Raw genomic sequence first — 24,461 nt, 5'->3', positions numbered from 1 at the left:
AAGCTACTGTAGGACTGACAAAAACATGTTTTAAACAACCTGCATATGTGCCTTCCATGAGCAAATCAAACACCTTTATATAATAGTCTGTGGATTTTGTTTTAATCGCCATAAATACACATACTAGTTCTACATGTACTAGTAGTACACTGTACAGTATCTGTCTCCTGCACCCCCATGTTAGCAGTTGATAAAAGACGAGAGGTTAAAAAACAAGTTGGGCAACTTTGGCAAGATGCATTTCCAGACATGGCGTCTTGAAAAAAATAGCAAACATGCCACCTTTAATGATGGATATATTTTAATTGATCTTAATGAGATATATATACCGAAAGTTCAAACAATTTATTCATACTGTACTGAAAAATAACGGTATCTCTATGCGTGTAATATTAAGACCCTAGATTTATTAAAAAAAATTGGACACTAAATCAGTTCGACCAGTGCAGCTACAGTGTACATGTACATGGGGTTTGTATATTGGGGCCGTAGCGATAGTCCGAAGGTTCAATAGTCCGAAGGTTCATTGGTCCGAATGTTCACTATAGAACCTTCGGACCAATGAACCCTTGATTAAAAAATCGATGAAAATGTTACCACTTTTCGGACCAATGAACCTTCGGACCAATGAACCTTCGGACTATCGAGACGCCCCCTGTATATTATATAATCTTAAACCGTACCGATAAATCTTAAATTAAAAATCATAATAAGACCAATTCCGTAAAATACATGTATCAACTCCTTCTCTCAATTAACGTTAACATTTCATACCTGTAACGTGCCTTGAGCCATCTTTATTTTACATTTTCGCCAGGATAAGCACTACCTTTTGATGATAATATTCACATTACTCCCAGCTTGAAATTGAAGCTGAAAATTTTCCTGGTGTCCTAAAAATAGACTTGGAAATCCCCCGGAACCAGATGTTTGATAGATGTCGCTCTTAATCAAGAGGGGACGTTGATCGCTAATCGTTAACAACTTGCTTTACAATAAACTTTCAAGTAAATAACTGGAATAAGTTGAATAACGCGTGTAACGCATGTCTCCTTATTAGTGTTATATCAGGCCCGTAGCCCGGGGGGGGGGGGGGGGGGTTCGGGGGAACCCCTTTTGCTGGGAAAAGGTCCCTTCTGGGTAAAATCTTAGCTTGGTACATGAAGGTTTAATGGAAAAAGGTCCACTTTTTCAGAAAAAGAACCCCCCTTTTGAAATTGTATTTATATAAACAGTTATATGAAACTTTCACATTTCAGTGTTGGAAAATGAAAACGTGTTACATTTAACTTTCGTTGGTTTGCTTGCCTCAACACTTATCTGAAATTGCCGCTGCGCGGTTATATAATCGCATATTTTAGTGTTAAAATGGAATCAAAGCAGATACAAAAAATGCAAAATTCAATTTGCTAAAGCCTTGTAAAATCAGTTAATTTTGTGGGTGTTTTAATGAGAATATACACCACAGAAATATAACTGGTACAGCTGGTAGGGAATTATTTCAGTTTATTGCATGTACGTTACATCACTATTTCGTTTCATACTGTTATGGTGAAATGGATACTGGAGTGTGCAAACCTACTACATGTATTACATAATGTGAAAACAAGCGAGACACCCATAAAATTACTTCTTGACAGTCAACAATAATATATAAATAACAATAACACCATGTAACTGCACACATGCACAGTAACATAAAATAGTATTATTATACTATGATATTATTACTATGATATAATCATGTTGTAATGAGGGTATTTAGAGTCAACAGCAACTTTACAACAAAGCACCACATATGCTTTTTAGAGACTTCCAGAAGTCTATTTAATTGTTAAAATCACATTAAGCTTACACTATTCCTTTTCTGAAGTTAAAATGTACTCTTGCCTAAAAATACAGCTAGAATCTGAATGAATTGCAACGAAATGGAAAAAATATCCTCTTTTTTATTTGTCACAGCTTCATACACGTTGGTAGCAGAAGCAAAATAACAGAAGTAAAATAATTAAACATAATTTTAATGCAATTATTTTGAAATTGCCAAAATGTCATCTTCCACAATTAAATTCATTCTTTTCACTGGGAAATCTGTCTCTTTTTTTTTTTTTTTCTTAAGGAAATGAAGTTTCAGTAAATTTTATAACAACTTGAGAGAAAGTTCTTCATACTGCAGTGGGTCTGGATCTCGCCCTGTGACTGGGTCTCATAGAGGTGAGGGGGACCTCTCTTTGAACAAACTGTAAAGGAGAGAAAGTTACATGTTAAAAAGCCTTGTAACAGTTATGAAAAATTACCATATAAAAAAATCCTAAAAATGCTAGCATTCAATGTGCACAGCTCTATGGGCAGAGGGTATAGATACAATAATTATTATTATGCCTATTAAATATATTTGAATAAATCTCATCTCTCTGTATATGCATTCTTTGGCATTTAATCAGCATACATATTTAAAGATAATGTTAAACTGAAGTTGCCTTTAAAGTTAAAAATCATTATGATTACTTTGGATTATATGATACAGTAAATTACATAATATAGTAAATAAAACAATGTGGCAATTAAGGACAGTACTTCAAGGGGAAGAGAGCATCTACAAATACCACATTAATAAAAACTAAGGAAACACTCCCTTTAACATAAAATTAAGATATGATTAAGAATTTATTGGATATACTTTTAACCCATCAGCTATTCAACTTACCTCTATCAACCTTTTCTTGTAGTCGGGATCTTTCTCTCCTTTATTCCTTTTTAGCGGTTGCTTGTCTACTCTTCCCAGCACCAATTTGATTTCATTTAGTGACAGTATAATTAAGGGGTCAATATGGTGTCTGTTGATTAGACTAACAAGGTACTCCTTATAGTGGATCCTGGGGAGAAAAAAAATCAGTTTTAAAGTTTTGGTGTTATACTAAATATAATGCAAAATACTATTTGATCTAAAAATGTGTTCATTCATGAAGGTTCAGCTAGCTAATATCAAATGAAAGAAAATCTGTTCAACACAATAACATTTGTTCATATTTTCAAGTTACATATGTACATATGTACCGTGTCAGTTATGGGGAGTATGTGTACCGTACCTTAAGGACACAGGAATCATTGCACAATATTTTCAGTTTGATGACAACAAATTAAATAACAGCTTGCAGTATTCTTGGGTAAAAAAAAATAAATAAATCTCCTGCTTCACCTTTCATATATATAAAGTTAAAAAGACCAATTTGTAAATCATGTTTTAAGGAAACTTCAGGGGAGAAAGAATAAGTGGAGGATGAGGAGGAGACGGATACAAGATACGTCCACAGAATACAGTCTTCACATGGCTAAGAAAGTTCAGCTAACACTGGTCAAACTATATTGCACATTTGGTCTCAGTCTAGTAGCAGTACTTACTCGCACAACCCAGCATAGCGTGGGGGAACTTGACGTCCGCAGAACTCATCCTTTAATCCATCAACCGTCTCCTTCTGTTCCATCACACGACACGCATTACGATCACGTGGCTCTTCTCCCTCCACTGGGGGCGGCTGCTCCGTGTCAAACTGTATCTCATTATCCTGACATGGGGGAAAATAAATTAGTGTTACAAGACAACAGTTACATATATATCAAATTTTTTACTAGACAACAGTTATATCAAATATTTTTCTGTCTGCCTTACAGAAATTTTCCATCACTGTGCATGGCACATGGTTATCTTTGCTGTAGTTTGGAAAATACTCAATAACGGTTTATTTTTTGAAATAACACTGATTAATCAGACCCTAGTTTAAAATTAGCATCTTAATCAATAATCCAAGAAATACTGTCTAGTACATTCAATCTTCAGACATGATAGTTACTAGCCTCAACCACAGGTACATAACAGCTATCAAATAATGTTGTTAACCATACTTAAAAACAGCAGAAAGCGCCAGAAAATTACTGGTATAAACAAAATACACTGACCAGACATAGCCTAGCTTACCTGTAGCAGTTTCTGCAGGTCTTTGACAGAGTTGTCTCTCAGGTAGAACAGGCAGTCTCTGGGGTGGTGACAGTGTAGGCCAGACGTGGCACACTTACTGTACATCTTACAATTCTGCAATATTGTAAATATACTGCATGTAATACACAAAGTTGAAGATAATTAAGTTTTATTAGGAACTCTAATAAGCCCCTTGGCCGACACTACAATTCTGCAATATTTTTAATATACTGCATGTAAAACACAAATAGTGTGACTAGGATGCATGTCATATTTAAATATCTTAAAGGACCTATATCTTACACTAAATTGAAACACCATCCCCATTTCTTACATGTAAAATGTGACAAGATGAAGATAACAATTATAACACATGCACACGCACACCATGTACTGATTTTTATTTGCTTTTGCTAGGCAATTTGTGCCCCCTCCCTCTCCCTAATAAAAAAGTTAAACATGCTAATACCACGGTGATCACATAAACATACCTCTGCTCTCTTGAAGGCCTGGTAACAGCCTGCGCAGAACTCGTGACGACACTGCGTACACTTAAAGTGCATGCAGCCACCCTTGGCCAGAGCATAGCGGAAGTTACAGTTGGGGCAATCTGGGGAACAACAGAGACATCGCAGGTTTTAATACTGGTATCACATCTTTTTCGTGACATACATGTGCATTTTATACTCAGCTGAATGAGTGAAAACCTTTGAAATACTGCAAGCTTGGCAAACATAATTGAAATAGCATAATTGCACCCAAATGTCAACTGTTATTTTCTCTTGTGTGATGGGTCTATTATACCAATATAATAATACATTAATAAGCAACCTGAAGGCTATAATATGTATGCATCAGTGTGGGATAAAAGAACTGAACTGTATTTCATTAGCTCATATTTCATAATGATTATATAATAATTTATTATTTGAGTTTTCTCCTACTACAAACTGAAGGCTCACCTATGCCATTCTCCTCTAAGTGTTTAGCCAGTCCCTGAGCCTGTAACTCGGGATCATTCGACTCCTTCCAGTCCGCAAATGCCTCACATGTCAGACCCTCGTGTGCAGCTTCCCACTGCAAGAAATTGTGAATAAGTTATAATTTTTCTCCATCTGTCAGGTCTGCAGAAGCAATGTAGATCATTTCACTATTAACTTACTATATATGTAATTAATAAACCTACCCCAACAGCAGGAGATGACCTTGTGAAGAAAGGGAGTTAAGTCCCCCACTTGAATAATTAGATGTCAGGACCTCTCCATGTGTACCTATTCAACTGTATCACTCATGTATATCACTTATTGTGAAAAAAAGGCCCTTATTAACTGTAACTCTTTAATACATGCAACACTTATGTTCTGTAAGGAAATCTCTAACATGGTCCAGGACCTGTTTTGCTTATAATTATACAAGTATCACCCACTTGATTTTTTAAAAAAGAGAGAATTTCACCTACTCACATAAGCTATGAAACAGAAAATATTGTGGTGATCTGAAAGGTATTGATACATACATGTTTCTTGCATCCATAACAAGTGCCCTTTAAACACTTGGGACAATTCATCTTCAGGTTATTTCCAGCACCTTCCTCAGGATTCCATATAAATCCATTATCACACTACAAATAGCAATAATGTGTTCATTCATTTTACTTATTTATTTATTTAGTCTTAATTCCATAAAATATGTTCTATAGACTTAACAAATAAAATACAATACAAATAAGTTAAAAGGATACGTATAACATGGACTGGGTTAAAGTATTTGATGGCAACCTCAAGCAATATCTTTATCTGTCAATAAAAGGTACATTTTTTTTTCAGAATGCTTTGCATTCAAATTTGCATTATATTGCAATTCCAAGCAAGTACTTTACTTTTACAGTCAGTTTGAGAATAACTGATAGAACTACTCACATGTGCACACCATCTAAAATTTTCCTCCTTCATCAAGTTCCAGTCTCGCAGCTTCTGTTGAAACAGTTCATAAAGATCTCTTGCAACTAAATTCTGCAGCTGAAATGGGATTCATGAAATGTTTATCTCAAAAGCATCTTTTTTCAAAACCTTTTTTCTATATAACTTAAATCTTTTTCTACATCTTCAAAATAATAAATGCATTCTTTTCCCTGCTTTTCTGAACACATTTCAATACTTTCACAACCATAAATACTAGTAAGAATTATGCACCCATGAATTTATTAATGAAAACCATTGTTTTCTATGTAAAGAAAAAATGACACTACAACTTATATAAATCTTTAGAGTGGTTCAGATGCATTGTACATTTATTAAAAGGTAAAATAGATCAACAGCTTAAATTTCAGGAATATACTAGTATACACATTATTATAATAATTAAATTATGATTATTGTGCTGAATCTAAAGTAAGATACTTTTCCCGGCAAAAGCAGCAACTATACTGAAATTTCATCATCATTCTTACCATCAAATCCAAAAACTGGAAATGCCTTGAAGCTATATCCTCATCATCAATGTCTGGTTCACTACAATTAGGACAAATCCAGTCCTTCACATGGCGATCTTTGATGTACACCTCAAATCCTTGCTTCAGGCACCCTCGGCAGATGTAGCAGTGACAAAGGGCAAGGGTGCGGATCTGTACAAGAGATAGGTTTTATTTTGTTGATTTCCCCTCGACTAATAAGGTACAATCAGGTAAGGTTCGATTAATATAATTACATAAGAAACAACACAAAGCTACAGCCATATGCACAAAAAGTATTCTAATCTATGATGGCAATGAAAAAAAGCACCCAATAAAGATATTTTTCATTAATTTCAAAGAGTACTAGAAACAATGTACTGTAGCTTATTTATTGTTTTTAGGCAAAATTTGAGAGTCCCTGTTATGATTGAGTAATTACTTACAAGGTTGATTAAAGTTGTGAGGTTTTCATGCTTAATATACCCAGTGACATTCATGTAGATATAAAACCACAATATTTCAGTAACTATTTAATTTTACATATAACAAAAATTTCTTAAGTAAATCCTTTTTTTTACAAATTTTCGAAATAACAAAACATTACCCTATTCATTGGTTGTTTCTCAAAACAGACCATGCATTCTGTCTGCAGATATTTGATGGCTTCCTGGTAGGTGCCATTGCTATTTTTGGAGGCATCTACTACTTCTTCCAATGTAGGAGACCCTTCCAGGTCATCTATATTGTCTGCAATCTTCAGCGCCAACTTTCCTCTCTCCCAGCCTTGTAAGTTGCCTTCCACAAGTAGAAGACGTATACGTCTCTGAAATTTAGTATGATCTTACAGTTAACTTAAAAATGTGGATTTTTCCTGCTTGGACACGTACGGTTGCAATTTTGTGTCACATTTGGCATATCAATGTGTGCTTCTTTCATGGGACATGACGCTATTACCATAGAATATGATCATTTATTCATGAATTCCAGGTTGGATAAAACTCAACATTTATCTTACTGTTCATCATAAAATCTTGAAATAAATAATCATAAAATCTTGAAATAAATCCCAACATGACAGTGATCATTTTACCTCCTCATCAACATCCTTGTTGAATATCACATCCTTAATATGTTGTTCATCATGTATAGATCTCTCATTATTGGTGCCCTCGATCTCGTCCCTCTCCTCCTCTTCCCTTCCTGCCCACACTGAGGCTAAAAACGGATGAAGCACCTCCTTGTTAAGCTGTTTTAATGCCTCTTCCACATCCCCCTTATTCTGATGGAGTGCTTCAAGAATCTGTTCCCTTTTGAACTCACTGCCATGTGCCAGGTCTGTGTACTGAAATGAAGGGTACGTCAAAACTTTTTTTAGCATTATTTCTTCATTGCAATAACTTGTGCAAATAATATGTTTATGTTGATGCAAATTACTGACAAGCAGAATGTCTAGTGCACCTATCATATCTACTATAAAAGCTTTCAAAGTTAAACAAAAGTTGTAATTATAACAAAAGGTTAAAGTGGTGCTTCTTGTCGCCTGACTACAAGTGCAGGAACTCGAAAACCATGTGACAAACATTGTGTCGAGTGCACCATAACATTCAGGTAATAAAATATTTTGTTATCCTATTGCATGTAGGTATCCTTATTACACAAGACTTAATTTAAATTTAAAATAAGGAGCCAGTGTCAGTTATAAATGACACAATACAACCCATCAAAGTCAGTATATTAGACTACCTTCTCCTTCCTAGATTCAATACATTCTGTCAGTGCAGCCTGAACATTTCCCCCATGCTTCTTCAGTGCTGCTTTGGCCTCTAAACTGGAGAGCCTACCCAGGTTTTCCCCCTCCATCTTGTCTCCTGCCTGCTGGTAATACACCAGCAGTGTTTCTATTATACTTTCCCAGTCCTCTTCCAACCAATTCTTGGGGTTCTGGCCCTCTTTCCTCATATCCAGAGCCAGGTCAATCTCATCACTATCGTAGGCACCTTCATCGAGGTCCTTAAAGGGATAATAACTCTTCATATGAGATCTATATTTCACAATAAAAACATTGTGAAGAACTCATAGAAATATAATAAATTCTGTTTTACCACAAAACAGCAGTTATAGCTATTATTCTGATATCTGAGCTTGTCTTTAGACCATGTGACCTCCATTGATGGCTATACTCTGTTAAAATCTCTTAAGAGATTTTACAGAAAAATTAAACTTTTTATAAAAAAAAAAACAGGGACTAAATTTGAATGTAAAAATGGATTCATTAACCATTGGTAAATATGGGAAAATTGTTGTTTACTCCAGGAAAATTCATTTTTTGGCTAGTGATAGTGTAAACAAGAATTTGCATTGGTGCATTAAAATAACCTTTTCTGTTGATTGAAAGAAATTTCAACAAAGTAACTGAGTGATTAATGGTAAAAACTTTTGAAATTTCAGACTTTGAAATAAATTAATTAATCTTTTAAAACGCATGAATCTGACTGCTATTTTAGTGAATGGACTTTTCAAAATTATTGAGAGGCCCATTTTCAAGTTTGACAAAATTTTCAGTGAAAAAATTATGTCAGCGAAGAATCAAGTTCTGACAAAATCTAAACGACCGACTAAATTTTCCAAGTTTTTACCCTACAAGGCAGATGGAATGCTTGGGTTAATTTCGCACTTACCCTCAAAAGTTTTATAATACTGCTTCCCTCAGTCCTAAGGGCCTCCAGGTCTTTCTTCTTGGCCAGCTCAGCCAGCACATCATCTCCGCCTCCATAATTCCCAGAGCGAGGGCCCGACACCCCCGGCTGTGTAGCTTGTTTAGGTCTAGCTCCTGGAATAAACCATATCACATACAGTCATTAGTACTTTAGAACGTCCAACTTATTCATTGACAATTGTGTCAATTTTTCAAGATTTTTCATGTTTAGTCATTAATAAAAATATACTTTTCATCCTGAAGCCAAACTTTTAAATCATAATTTTTTAGCATTACAAAATCAAACACTGTTTTGGGAAAAATGTTATAATTTTAGTTTATTCCAACTATCAATAAATAATTGCTATGATATTATGTGGCACATCATTTTACTAGAATACTAAAACATCACTCTAAATTGTATTTAAGTAGCTTTCAATGTCACTGGCACCTTATTTTGGGAATGTGAACCACAGTTTGGAATTAAGTCAGAAATTTCCCTCTTGACCTTCCCATCCTCAAGATTTCCATAGCAGACCTCCAGGTAACGTGAGGTTAATATTTTAACTGACTGACCTTTATATTTTAATTATAACAAGGCAGCAAAGCTGTCAAATGTACAGACAAAGAACAGAAAATAAAGATGCAAATAAGTGAAAAATTAAATTTTCACAAAAAACTGTTAAATTGCCACAAAAATTTACCAAACAGACTGAAAGTTTGACAGTCATAAGTAACACGGTTTTCCCATAATGGTCATCAAGGCAGCAGCACCAAAAATTGTGTTTTCTTCTATTTTAATGCAACATTACATAATGCTTAACAGCATAATGATCATCGATTTTTAATAATAAAATATAAGCGTCATGGATTTTCACAAAATGTGACTAGCATGGGTCTTCAAGCCCGTGGAGGTTCGAAGTCACACCTTGGAAATGCCAATATGTGAAAAATTAAATTTTCACAAAAAACTGTTTAATTGCCAGAAAAATTTACCAAACAGACTGCATTGCCTACTGAAGCTGTATTTTAGTCCCATGTTTCTTTCCTGTAAGTTTGAGAACAGTAAGTGACATGATTTTCCTTAAATGGTCATCATGGGAGCAGTGCCCAAAATAGGGGTTTCTTCAAATTTTGATGCAATATTACATAATGTTTAACAGCTTAATGACCATCAATTTTTAATTATAAAATATTTGTTTCACAGATATTCAGAAAATGTGACTAGCAAAGGTCTTCAGGCCCATGGAACTTCAAAGTCACACCTTGAAAATGCCAAAATGTAAACAAGACAGCACTGTTCTGAAATGGGTTTATTTCCATTTTTAACACTTTTTTAACATAAAACAAAATAAACATTTTACTGCCATTTTATATGACCAACTAAGAAAATTGATGAGATGGGAAAAGTATCAATAGAACAGTGTTAAATGTCCAATTTCCTCCATTCTGAGATTCTGAACATAGTGGATGATTGAATCTGACAAACTGCAATGATATGAGTTTATTTCCATTTTTGACACTTTATTACACAATACATGATAACAAATTTACCATGTTTTTTACATGATCAACTAACAATGTTGTAAAGATGCAGGAAATATCAAACAAACACTTTTAGGCATCTTATTAGTTAAATAATGAGACTGTTAACATGCCTAATAATTGAATCTGAGTAAATGTGAAAAACAGTATAACTTCTAAAATAATGGCCCGATTATGCTGATTTTCGAACTCAACCTGCGTTTTAGTAAGATTGACCACCCCTGTGAGTATAATTACAATTGGCCAATCCGTTTTTCTTATATTGTGTTATCAGTGTTGTATTTATATTGAAAATAGTGTAAAAACAGCATAAATTCCCTAAAAATGGCCCAATCATGCTGATTTTCGAACTTGACCTGCCTATTATGAATATTCATCAGTTCTGTAAGTTTCAAGTCAAAAAGTAAAATGGTTTTCCACTTATCATGTTATCGGTGCTGCATATATGCTGAAAAAAGTGAAAAAACAGCATAAATTCCCTAAAAGTGACCCGATCATGCTGATTTTCGAACTTGACCTGCGTATTATGAATATTCATCAGTTCTGTAAGTTTCAAGTCAAAAGGTAAAATGGTTTTCCACTTATCGTGTTATCGGTGCTGCATATATGCTGAAAAAAGTGAAAAAACAGCATAAATTCCCTAAAAGTGACCCGATCATGCTGATTTTCGAACTTGACCTGCGTATTATGAATATTCATCAGTTCTGCAAGTTTCAAGTCAAAAGGTAAAATGGTTTTCCACTTATCGTGTTATCGGTAAAAGTGCACGGCGACGACGGCGACGACGGCGACGACAGACGCAGATGATGGCTATATGTACAGACACATCTGTGTCTGTACATAAAAATGCAATATCTGCAGAATAATATGTTTTTTTTTCATATAAAGATAATTCATCTGAAACCTCCACTAGAGGATCCAGAATTTTGAGGAGGGGGGGAACCTGGGCAAAGCAAGGGAATTGAATATGTAACAGTTTGTAGACATGCTTGTAGACATGATAATATGTAGGGCACCAAGACTGAAAGAATTGCCTGGTTTCATCTTGCCTTGCTCAGTATACTTATGTTCATCACTATACCTACACAATATACTAATAAATTCTCACCAGCAGTTTGTCCTGTTGATGGTTTTTCCATGCTTGAACTCTCCAAATTTAACACAGGTGCCCCTCCTGGCACTGCAGCCTGAAGACCAGGTCCAGTAGATGGTTTTGAGCCACCAAACTGTTGTTGAGCAGCGGTTGAAGGGCCAACTAAATCTGTAGCAGAAGAGCGTTGCTGCTCTTCCCTCTCTCGGTCTTCTCGGGCAAACTGCAGCATCATGGTCTGTGCCCGGATCTTCTCTTCAGCTATCTATAAATGAAAGGCAATTTAAAAATAAAATAAAAAATTCTCTTGAGAAATTTTATTCATTATTTTATTTTTTAATTTCACTTTTAAAAAATGCAGTTCATAACAATTAATATACTTGTATCATCCTTCAATCCTCAAACCGCATCCTATTCAGCACAAGCCATCATCTCATGTCTCAAAATCATCTCCTAGTCCAGACAAGAAGTAAAATACAATGAATAAACCACCCACCTCTTGGTCAGTCTGTATATAAGACCGCTGGCCACCAGCACTACTACTACTGATCTGAGATGACAGGGACTGTCTTAATGGTCTTTGACCAGTACCCTGACCCCCACTTCTTGGGCCAACAGACTGCCCATATGGTCTGGCTGGCAGAGTCATAGGGCCAGTGTTCTCGGGAGCAGCTTTTTCTACAATCTCTGGATTATCACTGGTCCTGTTACACATTTCACACACCCTCATGTTTGCCTCATTGAGATAGGTACAGTGTTCGCAAGACCACAGGCTGCCTTGGCTTTGGAATCTCTGGGTTGCTGCCACCCCTGGGGATGATCTTTCTGATCCTAAGGATGGTCTTTCAACCCCTGGGACCACCCTCATTAGGTTTTCATCTTGGGAGAGAGGGGAGATTTGTCCACCAAAGCGATTACCAGCAGGTGACACCCCTTGCACGTTTGACATTTTCTCTTGTCCTTGGTGATATGGATTGGACACACCAGGGGGTGGTACTGTGTGTTCTATGGGTACCCTGGGGAGGGTGGCTGCACCAGATACAACATCAGAGCGCTGGTTTGGAATGTGAAAAGATCTAGGTAATGTGACAGATTTTTTATATGGGGAGTAACTGTCCCTTAGACCTTTCGGAATGGGATAGCGACAAAATTCACAACACTCCTTCCGGAAATCAGTCCTTTTGTGACAGGCCGGGCACTGGTGTTTGACCTCATCAAAAGATTCTGTAGTCTCAACGTCAAACAGTTGGTGACACTGAGAACACCACTGAGCCTCTAAGTAATTCAGAGTTTGACAATTCAAGCACTGCTTTTGGCTGAGCTGTGTGGAGGCCTTTGTGACCTCAGACTGTGTGCTCACACCAGTGGGGCCAGGGGGAGGGTTCCCCATTTGGATGTACATGTTGTGCACATCATCTGTGGTTCTGTATTCCCCCGTAAGGGCCCCAAGCTGAGATTTGTATTTCCCATTAGATGGTGGGCGCATGATGGTGTAAGTGTCGTCGACACTGCTGCTGCTCTCAGGATCCAAACTGGTCTGCTTAAAATGCCCCGATACGGAGGGTGGGGGTGGTAAAGTGTAGGGTAAAGAAGGGGGTGGTGTATACTGCAAGGGAGGGTTCTTAATGTCAAGAGGAATGTCGCCAAGTCTGCCCTGGGGCAATGTGTCATGCCCACCAACATGTAGTTGCTGGTGTTGCTGTTGCTGTTCGGCCACTTGTAAATTATCTTTGTATACAATCAGCTCATGATACTGAAATTGCAGTCGCATGATAAGTTTGTTGAGAACTGCATATGTATCGTTGTCATAAAAATCAGGGCACTCCTTAATAATATTATTCTTACGCTTTTCTTTTTCTTTCATCTCTTCTTCAATGGCCATGAGCCGTTCATCCAGAGTTGTTTTCTTATTTTCTGGATCAGAAATGGCCTCCAGTTCCTCAATAATCTTCTGGGCATCCATGGTGTATTCTGCCCTGTTAACTGCAGGCAGCAAATTTGCTTCTGTCTTAGTGAAAGGAGACTGTGCTCTGTGTCCACCTGCCCCACCTTGAACACTGTAGTCTGTACCAAACACTGACAATTTGGGAACATTTGAGCTGGCTTGTTTCTCAGACTGAGGAGATACATTGCTGCTGGGTTCTTTTAAACTGGGGTCACTGGCAGACTGTCTCTGGAAGAGTCAAGCACATTAATCAGGCGTGGGGCAACATTTTATTTTTTCAATCATAATGAAAACAAAATTTAAAGCAGCTACTTCGATACTTACTACATAAAATGCCAGATTTGATGTTTAGTTAATATGTGTCAGTGATTATATATGGGCCAATTCATGCTAATTTTTCACATTTGTGATACATTTTCTCTCTGTAATTTTTCATCACTATAGAAAAAAGAAGGCGTGAAAATAAGCAACCTCATTTCAACTGAAGTCTCATGAGTAAAATAGGAGTAAAAATAGCAAAATGTTTCATGCAAGCAAAAAATGCTACATGTGGAAGGAAAATACTATGTAATGACCTATCAACTTAAATTTGCAATATTTCCTATCTGTGACTTAAAACCTGTTCCTTTTCAATAGTGCATATTAAATCTACACACGTTTCCACTGACATATCTAACACAGACTTACTGGTTTCCTAGGTGCAGGTGTAGGGGGAGTGGTCGTCTCAGGTGAAGATGTAGAAGATGTTGCTGATTTCCGCCTGGGAGCAGGCACTGGAGGTTTTCTTCCAATCTGACCACCAGGGGATGTAGCAAGTGAACCACTCTGCATGGAGCTTGGGGATGAAGCACCAGAAGATAAACCTGGAGACAAACGGTCATTTTGGCCTCCAGGGATGGCTATCCCGACTGGACTCTGGCCAACTCTTGTGCTTGGATTTTGCAAAGCACCCTTTAGCATAGGACTAACCGGACTGGCAGATGCAGGGTTTTCTTGTTGAGGACTAAGTGAATGAAAACAGAGGAAACTGAATGTTTTATCAAAAAAAAAAAAAAAAAAAAAAAAAAAAAAAAAAAAAAAAAAAAAAAAAACAATCAAAGAAATATGACAAAGCAAATGTGTGTTTGTGTTTGCATGCGTGCATGCTTGCATGTGTGCATGAGTGCGTGTGTGTGCCTACCTCAGTCCAGTATGAGCAGTCTCAGTAGAAGTGCCAGGGCTGGTGTATACCTGCACTCGCTTGTGGCCCTGTCTCACCTTATGTTTGTGAAATAATTGGTCACAGCTTCCACAAAACATATTGTTACAGTCTTGGTTATCACAGTGAATTATACCAATTTCCTCTCCGCATAAGTAACACAAAGATGCATCTGAAACAAAACCACATGCAGTAAACATAAAATCTTTGGAAATGAGGTTCCACCATTTAGAATTTTTCCCTTCCAAAGTGGTCCAAATATGAACAGGGGTATATAAGATGACTGGGACTTGGTATTCAATAAGTAGCAGGTTCAGGTGAGTGTGACCCTTGAATAAAACTCTGAGCTTGCATAATTTTCATTCAGAACAGATACAATTCTTTCATTTTGGTATTTCATTCTAAACTGCTACATGAACATTCTTAATTGTAAAACAACAATAAATGAACAACAGCATCAATAACAATAAATTTAACAATAGCACCATACCTTGTGGTGGTGGCCGCAATCCAGCTGTGTCTATTCTCACTCCTCCTTCGCTTCCTCCTTTCCCGCTGCCTCCACTGCTGCCACCTCCCTCTGAGGGGTACCTACCAGCAGCAGGGACAGGCACTGGGGGTACGTTCACGTATTCATGTGCAGCTGGAGGCTTAAAGCACCCTACATTTGCTTTTTCACCTGATGGGGGCCTCTGTGAAGCCTGTGGTGAGTGGAAATAAATGAAACTTTGATCATAATATTTTTCTGTTAAATACATTGGTATTTCTCTCCTTCTTTATCTTCTTCCTTTTTTTCTTATTGATTTTTCTTTGGATTTGTTTATAAGAGATATCAAGATAAATAAGACAGTATGTTTAATGATGTGGGTGTTACATTAATAGATAAAATAGGGAAAAAATACAAAAAATATATAGGCAATTCACAAAAACAATATACATGCTGCGACAGAAGTTGAAAAGAAAACAGAGAGATTACCAAAAAGTCAAAGTGGCCATAACAAATAAGGAATAACTGACTGCCATACTCACCCTGCCCATTCCACTGTGAGCCAACTGCTGTTGTTGAGACACAGCTCCAAATTGTGTTAGTTGAGGAGGCTGATATTGTGTTGGAGGAGACTGAAATTGTGTTGGTGGAAACTGATATTGAGTTGGAGGAGACTGATATTGTGTTGGAGGAGATTGAAATTGTACTGGAGGAGACTGTGTCATGGGATACTGCTGTGGGCCATACTGTGTCTTCTGTGCAGAAGGTGGATACTGAATCTCTGTCCTCTCTGACAATGCCTCTGAAAAATCTCTGTAAAAAAAAGTAAAAGCATATAAACCACAGTAAGCTAAATGTACTCTACTTATTAGACCAGAAATTAATATCATTTTGACATGCAAAATGAGATGAGAGCACAAAGATTCTAATAAAACAGTATACTAGTATATTCATAATATGGTGTTGTCCTCTTAACTACTTTTTTTTCAAGGGGGCAAAATTGTGATATTACAGATATTGTACTTTTTAAGTAACACATCATAAGTCATAAATTAGAGCATATCTACTGAGTGGTTGCAATAGAGTTAAAAAGCAGGCTATTCTATAATATAATTCTATTCTATGCAGTAAAAACACCACAAATGCCATATAAAAATAAAAATTTTGTGATTACAAAATTATGTATCTGAAAAGTTTGATCATTTTGCCCATTGAGAAGATCAAGGCATAATGTATATATTTCCTAGGATAACATTAAGCTATTTTGACCTAATATTATTTTCATTAAATGACATGTATTTCCTCTCTGTCATGTGAATATTGCATTTGTATTGTTTTTCCATGTTATAGCTAATCATTAAAAACTTTCAACAAATCTTTATATCTGAATATCTGTACATGAACTCAGTAAACCCAACCTGACTTACGTTAGTGGTCTATATCAAGATAATACATTTAGGTCATCTTGTCTGACCTTTCACAAACTATACTATCATTTGTACAAACCATACTATCATTTGTCCTACATCTCATATAATATTAGGACACCCAGTTTAAAGTTTCACCCAAATGTGCAATGTCTATGTCCTTCTTTTAGAAAGTCATAGTAGCTCTTTCCAAAGATCTTGCTAGGATACATAATTTAGTATGTTATAACATTATATGATACCTTTTCAACCAATGGTCCCAAGTTTAGCATAACAACACCTATTCTATATCTGTATTTGACCATCTACTAGTAGTTTAATATTATCAATTATCCTATAACAGTCCCCTAGCCAAGGGGGGTTCAGGGGGTTCAAACAGGCAAGAAAAGATCCTCTCTGGATAAAATTTGATCTTGGTTCCAAAAGTTTTCTTGGTACATGTAGGTCTACTTTTTCAGAAAAAAAACAACTCTTTTTGAAATTGCTGGCAACAGGCCTGTATATATTGCTATAATTCTTATGACTGTAATACCTTCTTATCCATATGCTTCACTCCAAACAATAAATACTACATACTAATACCCTGTACATACCTTTGGCCTTGACTTTGTTCTACGACTTCATCAAACCTGTGTTTCATTGGGTGCTGCCCAGTTCTGTATAAATCGATTTCTGTCTTAGCCAACACTAACTCTGCCACCAGTCTCGCAATGTCTTCGAGGACTGGTTCAGAATCCTGTGGGTACGCAAGGCCATCGTCCACCTGCAGCGTATAGCCCATCTGCTGCAGTATGAGGAGTGAACACTGAAACAGATCATAATTTAAACATGTTTTTGATAAAAACTTTTCTATAATTAAGACTAAGACATTTATAAAAAAAAACAAAAGCATGAGATAAATGGAACAAAAACAGATGGCAAATCTGTTAGTCAACTTTTAAATCAATTTTGGTTGTGGTTGCCTAAGTTGTGTTCAAGATTTACAATGTGCCTTTTTTAAAATATTAGAATGAGAAATATCGGCCATCACCCAACCCTTCTGTACTCAATAATGACATCTTTAACAGAACCGAGCCTGTTTCTTTTAAATATCTGAAAATTTATCACAGGATTCAAATTTTATTTCACTGGAGGTCTGGGGAAGCCCTAAATCCCTTCAAAATTAAAATTAAAAATCTTATAATTCTGTGGAAAATTCTCAAGTCTGCTTTAACGGGTTTCAGCAAAAACAGTGGTTGACTGGCTTGATCCTTACAGTCATTGGCTGGACCCTATCTCTGAACACAGAGTTGGAAAACTTGATTTCCCTCCAAACTGCAGGTCTAATCTCCAGTGGTTTCAACAGATTTCTGCCATATTTTTCTAAAATTCCCAAAGCTGTTGACATCTGCTGCAATGACTGGGGACTCTACAAGTAAAAATGGATATGGACAAATTATGTTATTTTTCAGATAAATTCATACCATTCAAATAAAGTTTTCTTACAATAATTCAAACATAAAAATGATATAAGAATTGAAGAATAACCGCATCACCAAAAAGACAACAGAACCCCCATCATAATACTGGTGTCCAACATCTTTAAATAAAATGAAAAAATAGGAGTGAAACCCCTGGAAATATTTTGTTGTCATATATTATTTTAATAAAAAAGTTGTTTACTGTCACATGAATTTCAAATTGTATTTCATTTATTTTAAGAGCAACATGGAAATACTAGTAATTCCTTCCTTTATTCCCTTTGATACATTATTTATAATAAGGATATGTGCATTATGTTTTATCATCTAAACAAATTATATTTTCTAGTAAACTGTTACAAATCATATTGCTGCAACAAAATGTTCATTAAAATTTTTAACACTGACATTTTCTGAAAACAAAATCATAATCAAATATCAAGAAAAAAATTAATATTCAGCAAACCTCTCACCTTGGCATTATTTATCAGCAACTTTTCTATGTCCAATTCCTGATATTTTGATTTCAAGGGAGCATCAGCACTGACAAGCTGGTCAAGATACAATCCAGAATTCTGATCCCCAGTTGTCAGCGAGTCAATAAACTTTTTACGGTTGGTTCGTATCTGAGCTTCAACCAAGCGTTGCCTCAGATTTGGATCTTCAAAGGCAAGAGAGGCCGGTCCCGTTAGCCCTCCCTGCAAATGGCTTGCTGCTCCGGTGTAACTGCCTTGAGCGCCAGGCAGACCAATCACCGACTGTGACATCACATCCTGCTGTTGCCCTGGTCTTCCCGCAATATATTCTCGAGCCTGGTTGCCAGGCAGACCAATCACTGACTGTGACATAACATCTTGCTGTCGTCCTGATCTTCCCGCAATATATTCTCGACCATCACTGCCAGGTAGACCAATCACTGACTGTGACATCACATCCTGATGTCGCCCTGATCTTCCCGCAATATATTCTCGACCATCATTGCCAGGCAGACCAATCATCGACCTCTGCATGACATTGTTCTCTGCCCCATTTCGATTCCCAGATGGCCCTGGACGCCATATTGACCCTTGCTGACCTAGATATGACATTTGGGGAGGTGACGTAAAGTGCGTTTCTCCTGGCCTGGAAGGTCGTGCTGTGAAACCATGCTGGTTCTCCATCGTTTAATATAGGTATCATTCCATATGGATATAAATGGTCTTTTTTTAATGTGATAAAAGTTTAATGTTTGGTGCTGATCCTTCTTTCTTACTGTTGTCAGCTATTTGAAATTCCCAGTTTTATTCTTTCACCTGTGAAAATAATGTTTTCAAAATGATCAAACAAAGACATATATATATATGTATGTATATATATATATATATATATATATATATATATATATATATATATATTTTTTTTTTTTTTTTTTTTTTTTTTTTTTGTGGTATATGTAGCCTAATATTGAAGTTTCTCTGCCCACACTCACTTTAACAAGCAATTATTTTTACCTTGTTCTGAAGATGGTAACACCACCTAAAGTAAATAGCATTTGAAAATTTTATTAATAAAATGAAAGCATTGTTCATTTAACACTATACTAATTAAATTAATGACAAAATTCATATTTACAATTTGTATGATTCATTACAGCACATTGTAACAGATGTTATAATACAATACACCCTTGTTAATTCTCATTATCAGAAAGGCATGATTATACTAGTAACCTTACTTCTGTACTGTAAGCATATGCTCGATGGCAATTCTCCTGCTGACAACTTGGCGCAGGATAAGTTGACCCTGCAATCAAGTGCCTTCTTCCTACACTTTGGGTCAAGGTTTTTCGTTAAACTCAGAACATATCTTTACTTGCAGTCATGTGACATAACTTTAACAGTAGTCATAATAGTATTCGGCTAGACTATAGCTAGTTATCACTTGAGGCATTACATGCACAGCCAATTTAGGTCAAATGCTTTAACTAGGTCACAAAACAGGATAAAAACTCAAGGTCTAACTTTCATACTGATAATTTGGTGATAATTACCTAGTTAGCATGTTCAGTCATGACAAAAACATTTAAAGTCAAAGTAACACTACTTCCTCTTTTTAATTGATCACCATACTTCTTAGTCCTTCCTAACAGATGATACCAACATCCACACATGCTATTTGATATTTCCCCATAGATTTATTCTCATTAGAGATATAGGCAAACACATTTTGACCCTATTTAAAACTGCCCCTGTGAGCATTTGAAATGTAAAGAGAAATTTTGTCTGCGAGTGTCACTGCATTTGTACTCTATTTATTATTGGTAATTTACTATTTACTTATTCATTTATTCTCTTCTTCATTCATTCACCTAAATCTATTTCTTTCTCCATATATTTATTTGTTTGTCTATTTTACTTTCATACTGATTGTACATTAAACAATAAGGTGAAATCAATCAACAGTATCCTTTCATTCACAAGTCAGTGCATCAACTTCATAAGGTGATTGGGACCATATATGGATCATGGATAGAGAAGTCTATACCAGAACACTGAAACTAAGGGTAATTTATGCACAAACACACACACATACACATGTTATACCTAAATAACAGGCAGGATATGTAAATGGGGAATTCCATTCCTGATGGTAATGGACAAATTCAGCACCTTGAATTTCTGAGTGCTGATGCAACTCCATGAGTATAGTACGGCTTTCTTTATTCTTATATATTCTCTCTTCACTGGTGCCATACACTGCTTATATTGTTAAGGATAGTCGATGATATGTACATTCTGAGCTTAGATTGACATATATATATTGATCACCGAAAAAAAAAAAAGAAAATCCCTCTCTGTGACTAACCATTTTCCAAGAAGAGTTAATAATACGTTCTACCTGACATTTCCCAGAGGCCACTATATACCACCTACTAGTAACAGTCAGTGAGTATCAACATCTATTCATATCAGTCTGATGAAGGCCTTCTCACAGGTTGGTCTTAAGCTACTAAGTAATGGTATGAAAATATTTCTGCTTGTGTTTGATAATTGATAATTTTCATTTATGATCCAACTACTACAGGGAACATTTTTGCCCAGTATCAAATTGATCAGCTGACACTCAGACTGATAAAATATGATGGCTAGTATTACACTAGTATACCATTTTTGAGGAGGTGGACTTAGTTACTTACTAGTAAGCATTTTATTTTTCATCTACGTTTTGGCAGTGGATAATTTTTGGAGAGATATTTTTGTTTTTTTTCCCCCTTTTAGTTTCATTCATGCTTTTGGTCTCATACTTGTAATTGTTATACATACACTGTACTGTAACAGCTAGCATTTTATATAATTACACGATTTCCCATCACTTTCTAATCAGCTAGACTGGGAAACATTCAGATCAGATATATAGCACACACACACACACACACACACACACACACACACACACACACATAAACCCCACATTAAATATACGCTACTGGATTGAAGCAGAAATGCATGTTACAAAGTTATATACCAGTAGCCCTAGTAGGCCCTAGTACTACATGTAACATGTAGTGGTGGGGTCTAACGTTAGTATTTTTAATTCAGTGTTTAATTTGTTTAGTGTATGTAAGTAGAAAGTGGTCTAATTCACCACCATCTAAACTTTATAGACAAAATATCATTTATATTGTATTCAACATGAGGAGCACTCGATAACTCACAAAAATGGTGTTATATTCCTATTCAAACGCTGAAAATGCAAGCAGCTCATTCCTTGGACCACCCTAGCGTAACTGCCTCTGGTGATTCCCGTCAGAAACTGCCTTCAACATTACTTAAATCCCAAGCTTATATCCTCGGCAACTTGTGCTTTAGCACAGCAGATTGCAGTTTCAATAACTTACCCGATCAGAAATATCTTCACACATTTAGTATGAAAGTCTACTGCTGTTACTTCCTTCGGTGTCCGCCATTTTTGTGGGAATTCCCCATGACGTCATGCCAACTACGTAATTTATTGTAACAAGCACTGTGAGCAACTAACAAAAATCTTCGTTCTTCTTTTACTTTCAAATTAAGACTCTGTATCAGTAAAATGAGCATACTTCAAGGGATTTTACAATATTTATACAGTTACAGAGAAATTATTATTTGCTAGCTTTTGGATAACACCCTGCCAACCCCGTTTATTAGCTTACTCATGAGGTCCAATTTTTAGCATTCCAAGAAGATTGTGGTTTATGTCTCAACTAGCGCACTACATTAAGCTCTTCGTTGCTCCGATAACGCAATTTGAATGATGGAGTTATATTTTTTTCACGTGTTAAAAGGTAATTTTAATGCATTTCTTAGCTGAAATAAAGCAACATTTTTAAAATAGGAGCATGTTGTGTTTTTTTATGATCATGAAAAGGATAAAAATAATGGAATGGAAATTTCAAACATAAGCCTGCCTGTGAATAGGCCTAGCCTATCTAGTGAAAAATTAATCTGTGGCCTTAGTGGAGGGTACAAATTCGAGATGTTAAAAATAATGCATTTGTAAATAAGTTCTACAGTGTTCTTTAAAAAAAGACTGGGGAATAATAAACTAGTTTAACTTTTTTATCTCAAGGCTTAGGCCTACTCACGAAAAAAGACTTGGCGCAAATGCTGCTCAGATAAAAGGCATTCAAAAATTCCGATGGATTTTCCTCGGATTTATTTCACTTGAATGGCTGACCGAAGCAGTGGCGGATTTAGAGGGCGTGCTAGCTGAATCATAGTTCTACACCGTACGAAATGGCACTGTTCGCCCTCTAAAATACTAAAATTTTTCGGGGGCATTCAGCGGGTCCCAAACCCAACGCCAAGTGTTTGGGTGTGTGTGTGTTGGGGGGGGGGGGGGGGGGGGCGAATTTGCATCCGCGGACCCCCTTCCAATAATCCTGGATCCTCCCCTGCGAAGTGAGGGTCCCTGACTCCCAGTGGGCTCTCCGGACTCATGTGGACTCACCGGAAACCAGTGGACTTCCTTGGATGCTTTACAAACTGCCAACCCTACCACCTTCTTAAACTTAAAGACTATGAAGTCTATAGGGCCTAGACATGTTTGAAGGCGCCACTTGACTGCGGTAAAAATACCGAAATGTCTGTATTGCTGTGTAAGACTGATAATATGTTTTCACAGCAGGTGTATTATTTGATTTCTAGCTCAAAGTTCAAAAGAACATTCCGATGGAATAAGCTTTTTTGCTGACCAGGCAGAATCTATTAATTTTTTTTCTGCTGGATGATGTTAACTAAATTTCCATAGAGCCAGACACACATCTCTCCTCGAAAGACATTGGAAATCAGTAAAATAAGGCCTACTTGTCACGACGATAAACTCACGTCCTTCAAATGGAAACAAGTGACTGCAGTTTAGACATAAACGCTTTTATTTCTTTTAATATTAATATGATCTGCACGCCTCATTTCCATCTGATAACGATCACTGAAACTAAATATCGCTGGGCACCCAGGAGATACCCCGAGATTCCTAGCATTGGTGGTAACTTGTAAATTATTTCTTACCAGCATAAACTCTCCGTTACCTGACGAAACTCAGGGTAACATTGCTCCCTCAATAACGTTTGCCACCTGACTATACATAGATCATTATAATATTATACGTAATCATAGATTGGTGGCATGCACAGGGGGGGGGTGGATTGTGAGAGGAATAGGCGTTTGCTCTGCAGGTCAAATGGCAGAGCATGCTGTTGTGTGTTAGAGCTAGGTGTGATAGTTTTCCAAGCGATTTCCTGAGAGGAATTATGACCTGAGATGTTCTAGTTCACAGTTCAGTTGTAATGAAATTTATATTCATATATATGCCGAGCTTTATTGGGCTTAAACGTCCGGTATATCCAGTTAGTATAAAGCGTGTTTGTCTGTTTTCTCACTCCTTGATCGCATACTATATGATCTGTGTTGACTTTAGTTTGCTTTAGTTTGAATAAGATCAATCACCAATAATGACACAGGATAATATTATGAATTGTGCTGCACGCACTGTTTAACCCTGACTGTTAACGCTTAGTGTCTATAACCATATACGGAGCCGAACCTTTCTCAGCCTGGTAATGACTTAATTTGATATTGGTCCTGTGTCTAATTAATTTAAAATAACCATGGCTGCACATACTTTCCATTCGAGTACATCTGGCCATTTCCGCGGAACTATCTTCAA

At 36.5% G+C, this 24,461-nt stretch overlaps 2 protein-coding genes across 5 annotated transcripts in view; both read right to left on the bottom strand.

The window, feature by feature from the left end:
* LOC106173999 (receptor-interacting serine/threonine-protein kinase 1) overlaps window positions 1-939 on the bottom strand; it is a 55,148-nt gene extending 54,209 nt beyond the window's left edge. The window contains exon 1 of one of the 3 annotated variants that reach the window (XM_087010786.1): window positions 775-939. In XM_087010786.1, the coding sequence (XP_086866912.1) occupies window positions 775-795 (21 nt within the window). In that variant the 5' untranslated portion in view covers window positions 796-939. The remainder of the gene's footprint in view (window positions 1-774) is intronic. The other 2 variants (XM_087010787.1, XM_087010784.1) reach the window with 2 other exon arrangements.
* A 550-nt stretch (window positions 940-1,489) lies between these two features.
* On the bottom strand, window positions 1,490-22,251 carry LOC106173998 (uncharacterized). 2 transcript variants are annotated; one of them, XM_087011355.1, is made up of 23 exons: window positions 22,153-22,251; window positions 18,749-19,567; window positions 18,071-18,223; window positions 17,409-17,620; window positions 15,931-16,201; window positions 15,392-15,602; window positions 14,884-15,073; window positions 14,391-14,706; window positions 12,255-13,931; window positions 11,777-12,023; window positions 9,107-9,258; window positions 8,172-8,438; window positions 7,519-7,770; window positions 7,033-7,251; window positions 6,426-6,599; window positions 5,896-5,994; window positions 5,493-5,597; window positions 4,939-5,053; window positions 4,468-4,586; window positions 3,977-4,090; window positions 3,403-3,566; window positions 2,708-2,876; window positions 1,490-2,240 (listed from the first exon to the last, which is right to left on the bottom strand). In XM_087011355.1, the coding sequence occupies exons 2-23, from the start codon at window positions 19,433-19,435 to the stop codon at window positions 2,166-2,168; spliced, it is 5,988 nt and encodes a 1,995-aa protein (XP_086867481.1). In that variant the 5' UTR covers window positions 19,436-19,567; window positions 22,153-22,251; the 3' UTR covers window positions 1,490-2,165. The 2 variants fall into 2 exon arrangements, with proteins under 2 accessions (XP_086867481.1, XP_086867482.1); XM_087011356.1 differs by lacking the exon at window positions 22,153-22,251 and adding an exon at window positions 19,990-20,137.
* Window positions 22,252-24,461: the final 2,210 nt, after the last annotated feature.

This window comes from Lingula anatina, chromosome 4 (genome assembly GCF_051362555.1).
Source record: "Lingula anatina isolate TDL-2025a chromosome 4, LinAna3.0, whole genome shotgun sequence".
Lineage (NCBI taxonomy): Eukaryota > Metazoa > Brachiopoda > Lingulata > Lingulida > Lingulidae > Lingula > Lingula anatina.
The sequence above is the reverse complement of the archived record's forward strand: the minus strand, read 5'-3'. Positions and strand labels throughout refer to the sequence as shown.

Coding starts and splice junctions, on each gene's coding strand:
- LOC106173998 (XM_087011355.1), bottom strand. CDS start 19,435: ATGGAGAACCAGCATGGTTTCACAGCACGACCTTCCAGGCCAGGAGAA. Junction 18,224..18,748: donor TGCTGATAAATAATGCCAAG/GTGAGAGGTTTG, acceptor TTTTACTTGTAG/AGTCCCCAGTCATTGCAGCA. Junction 7,771..8,171: donor TTGAATCTAGGAAGGAGAAG/GTAGTCTAATAT, acceptor CCTTCATTTCAG/TACACAGACCTGGCACATGG.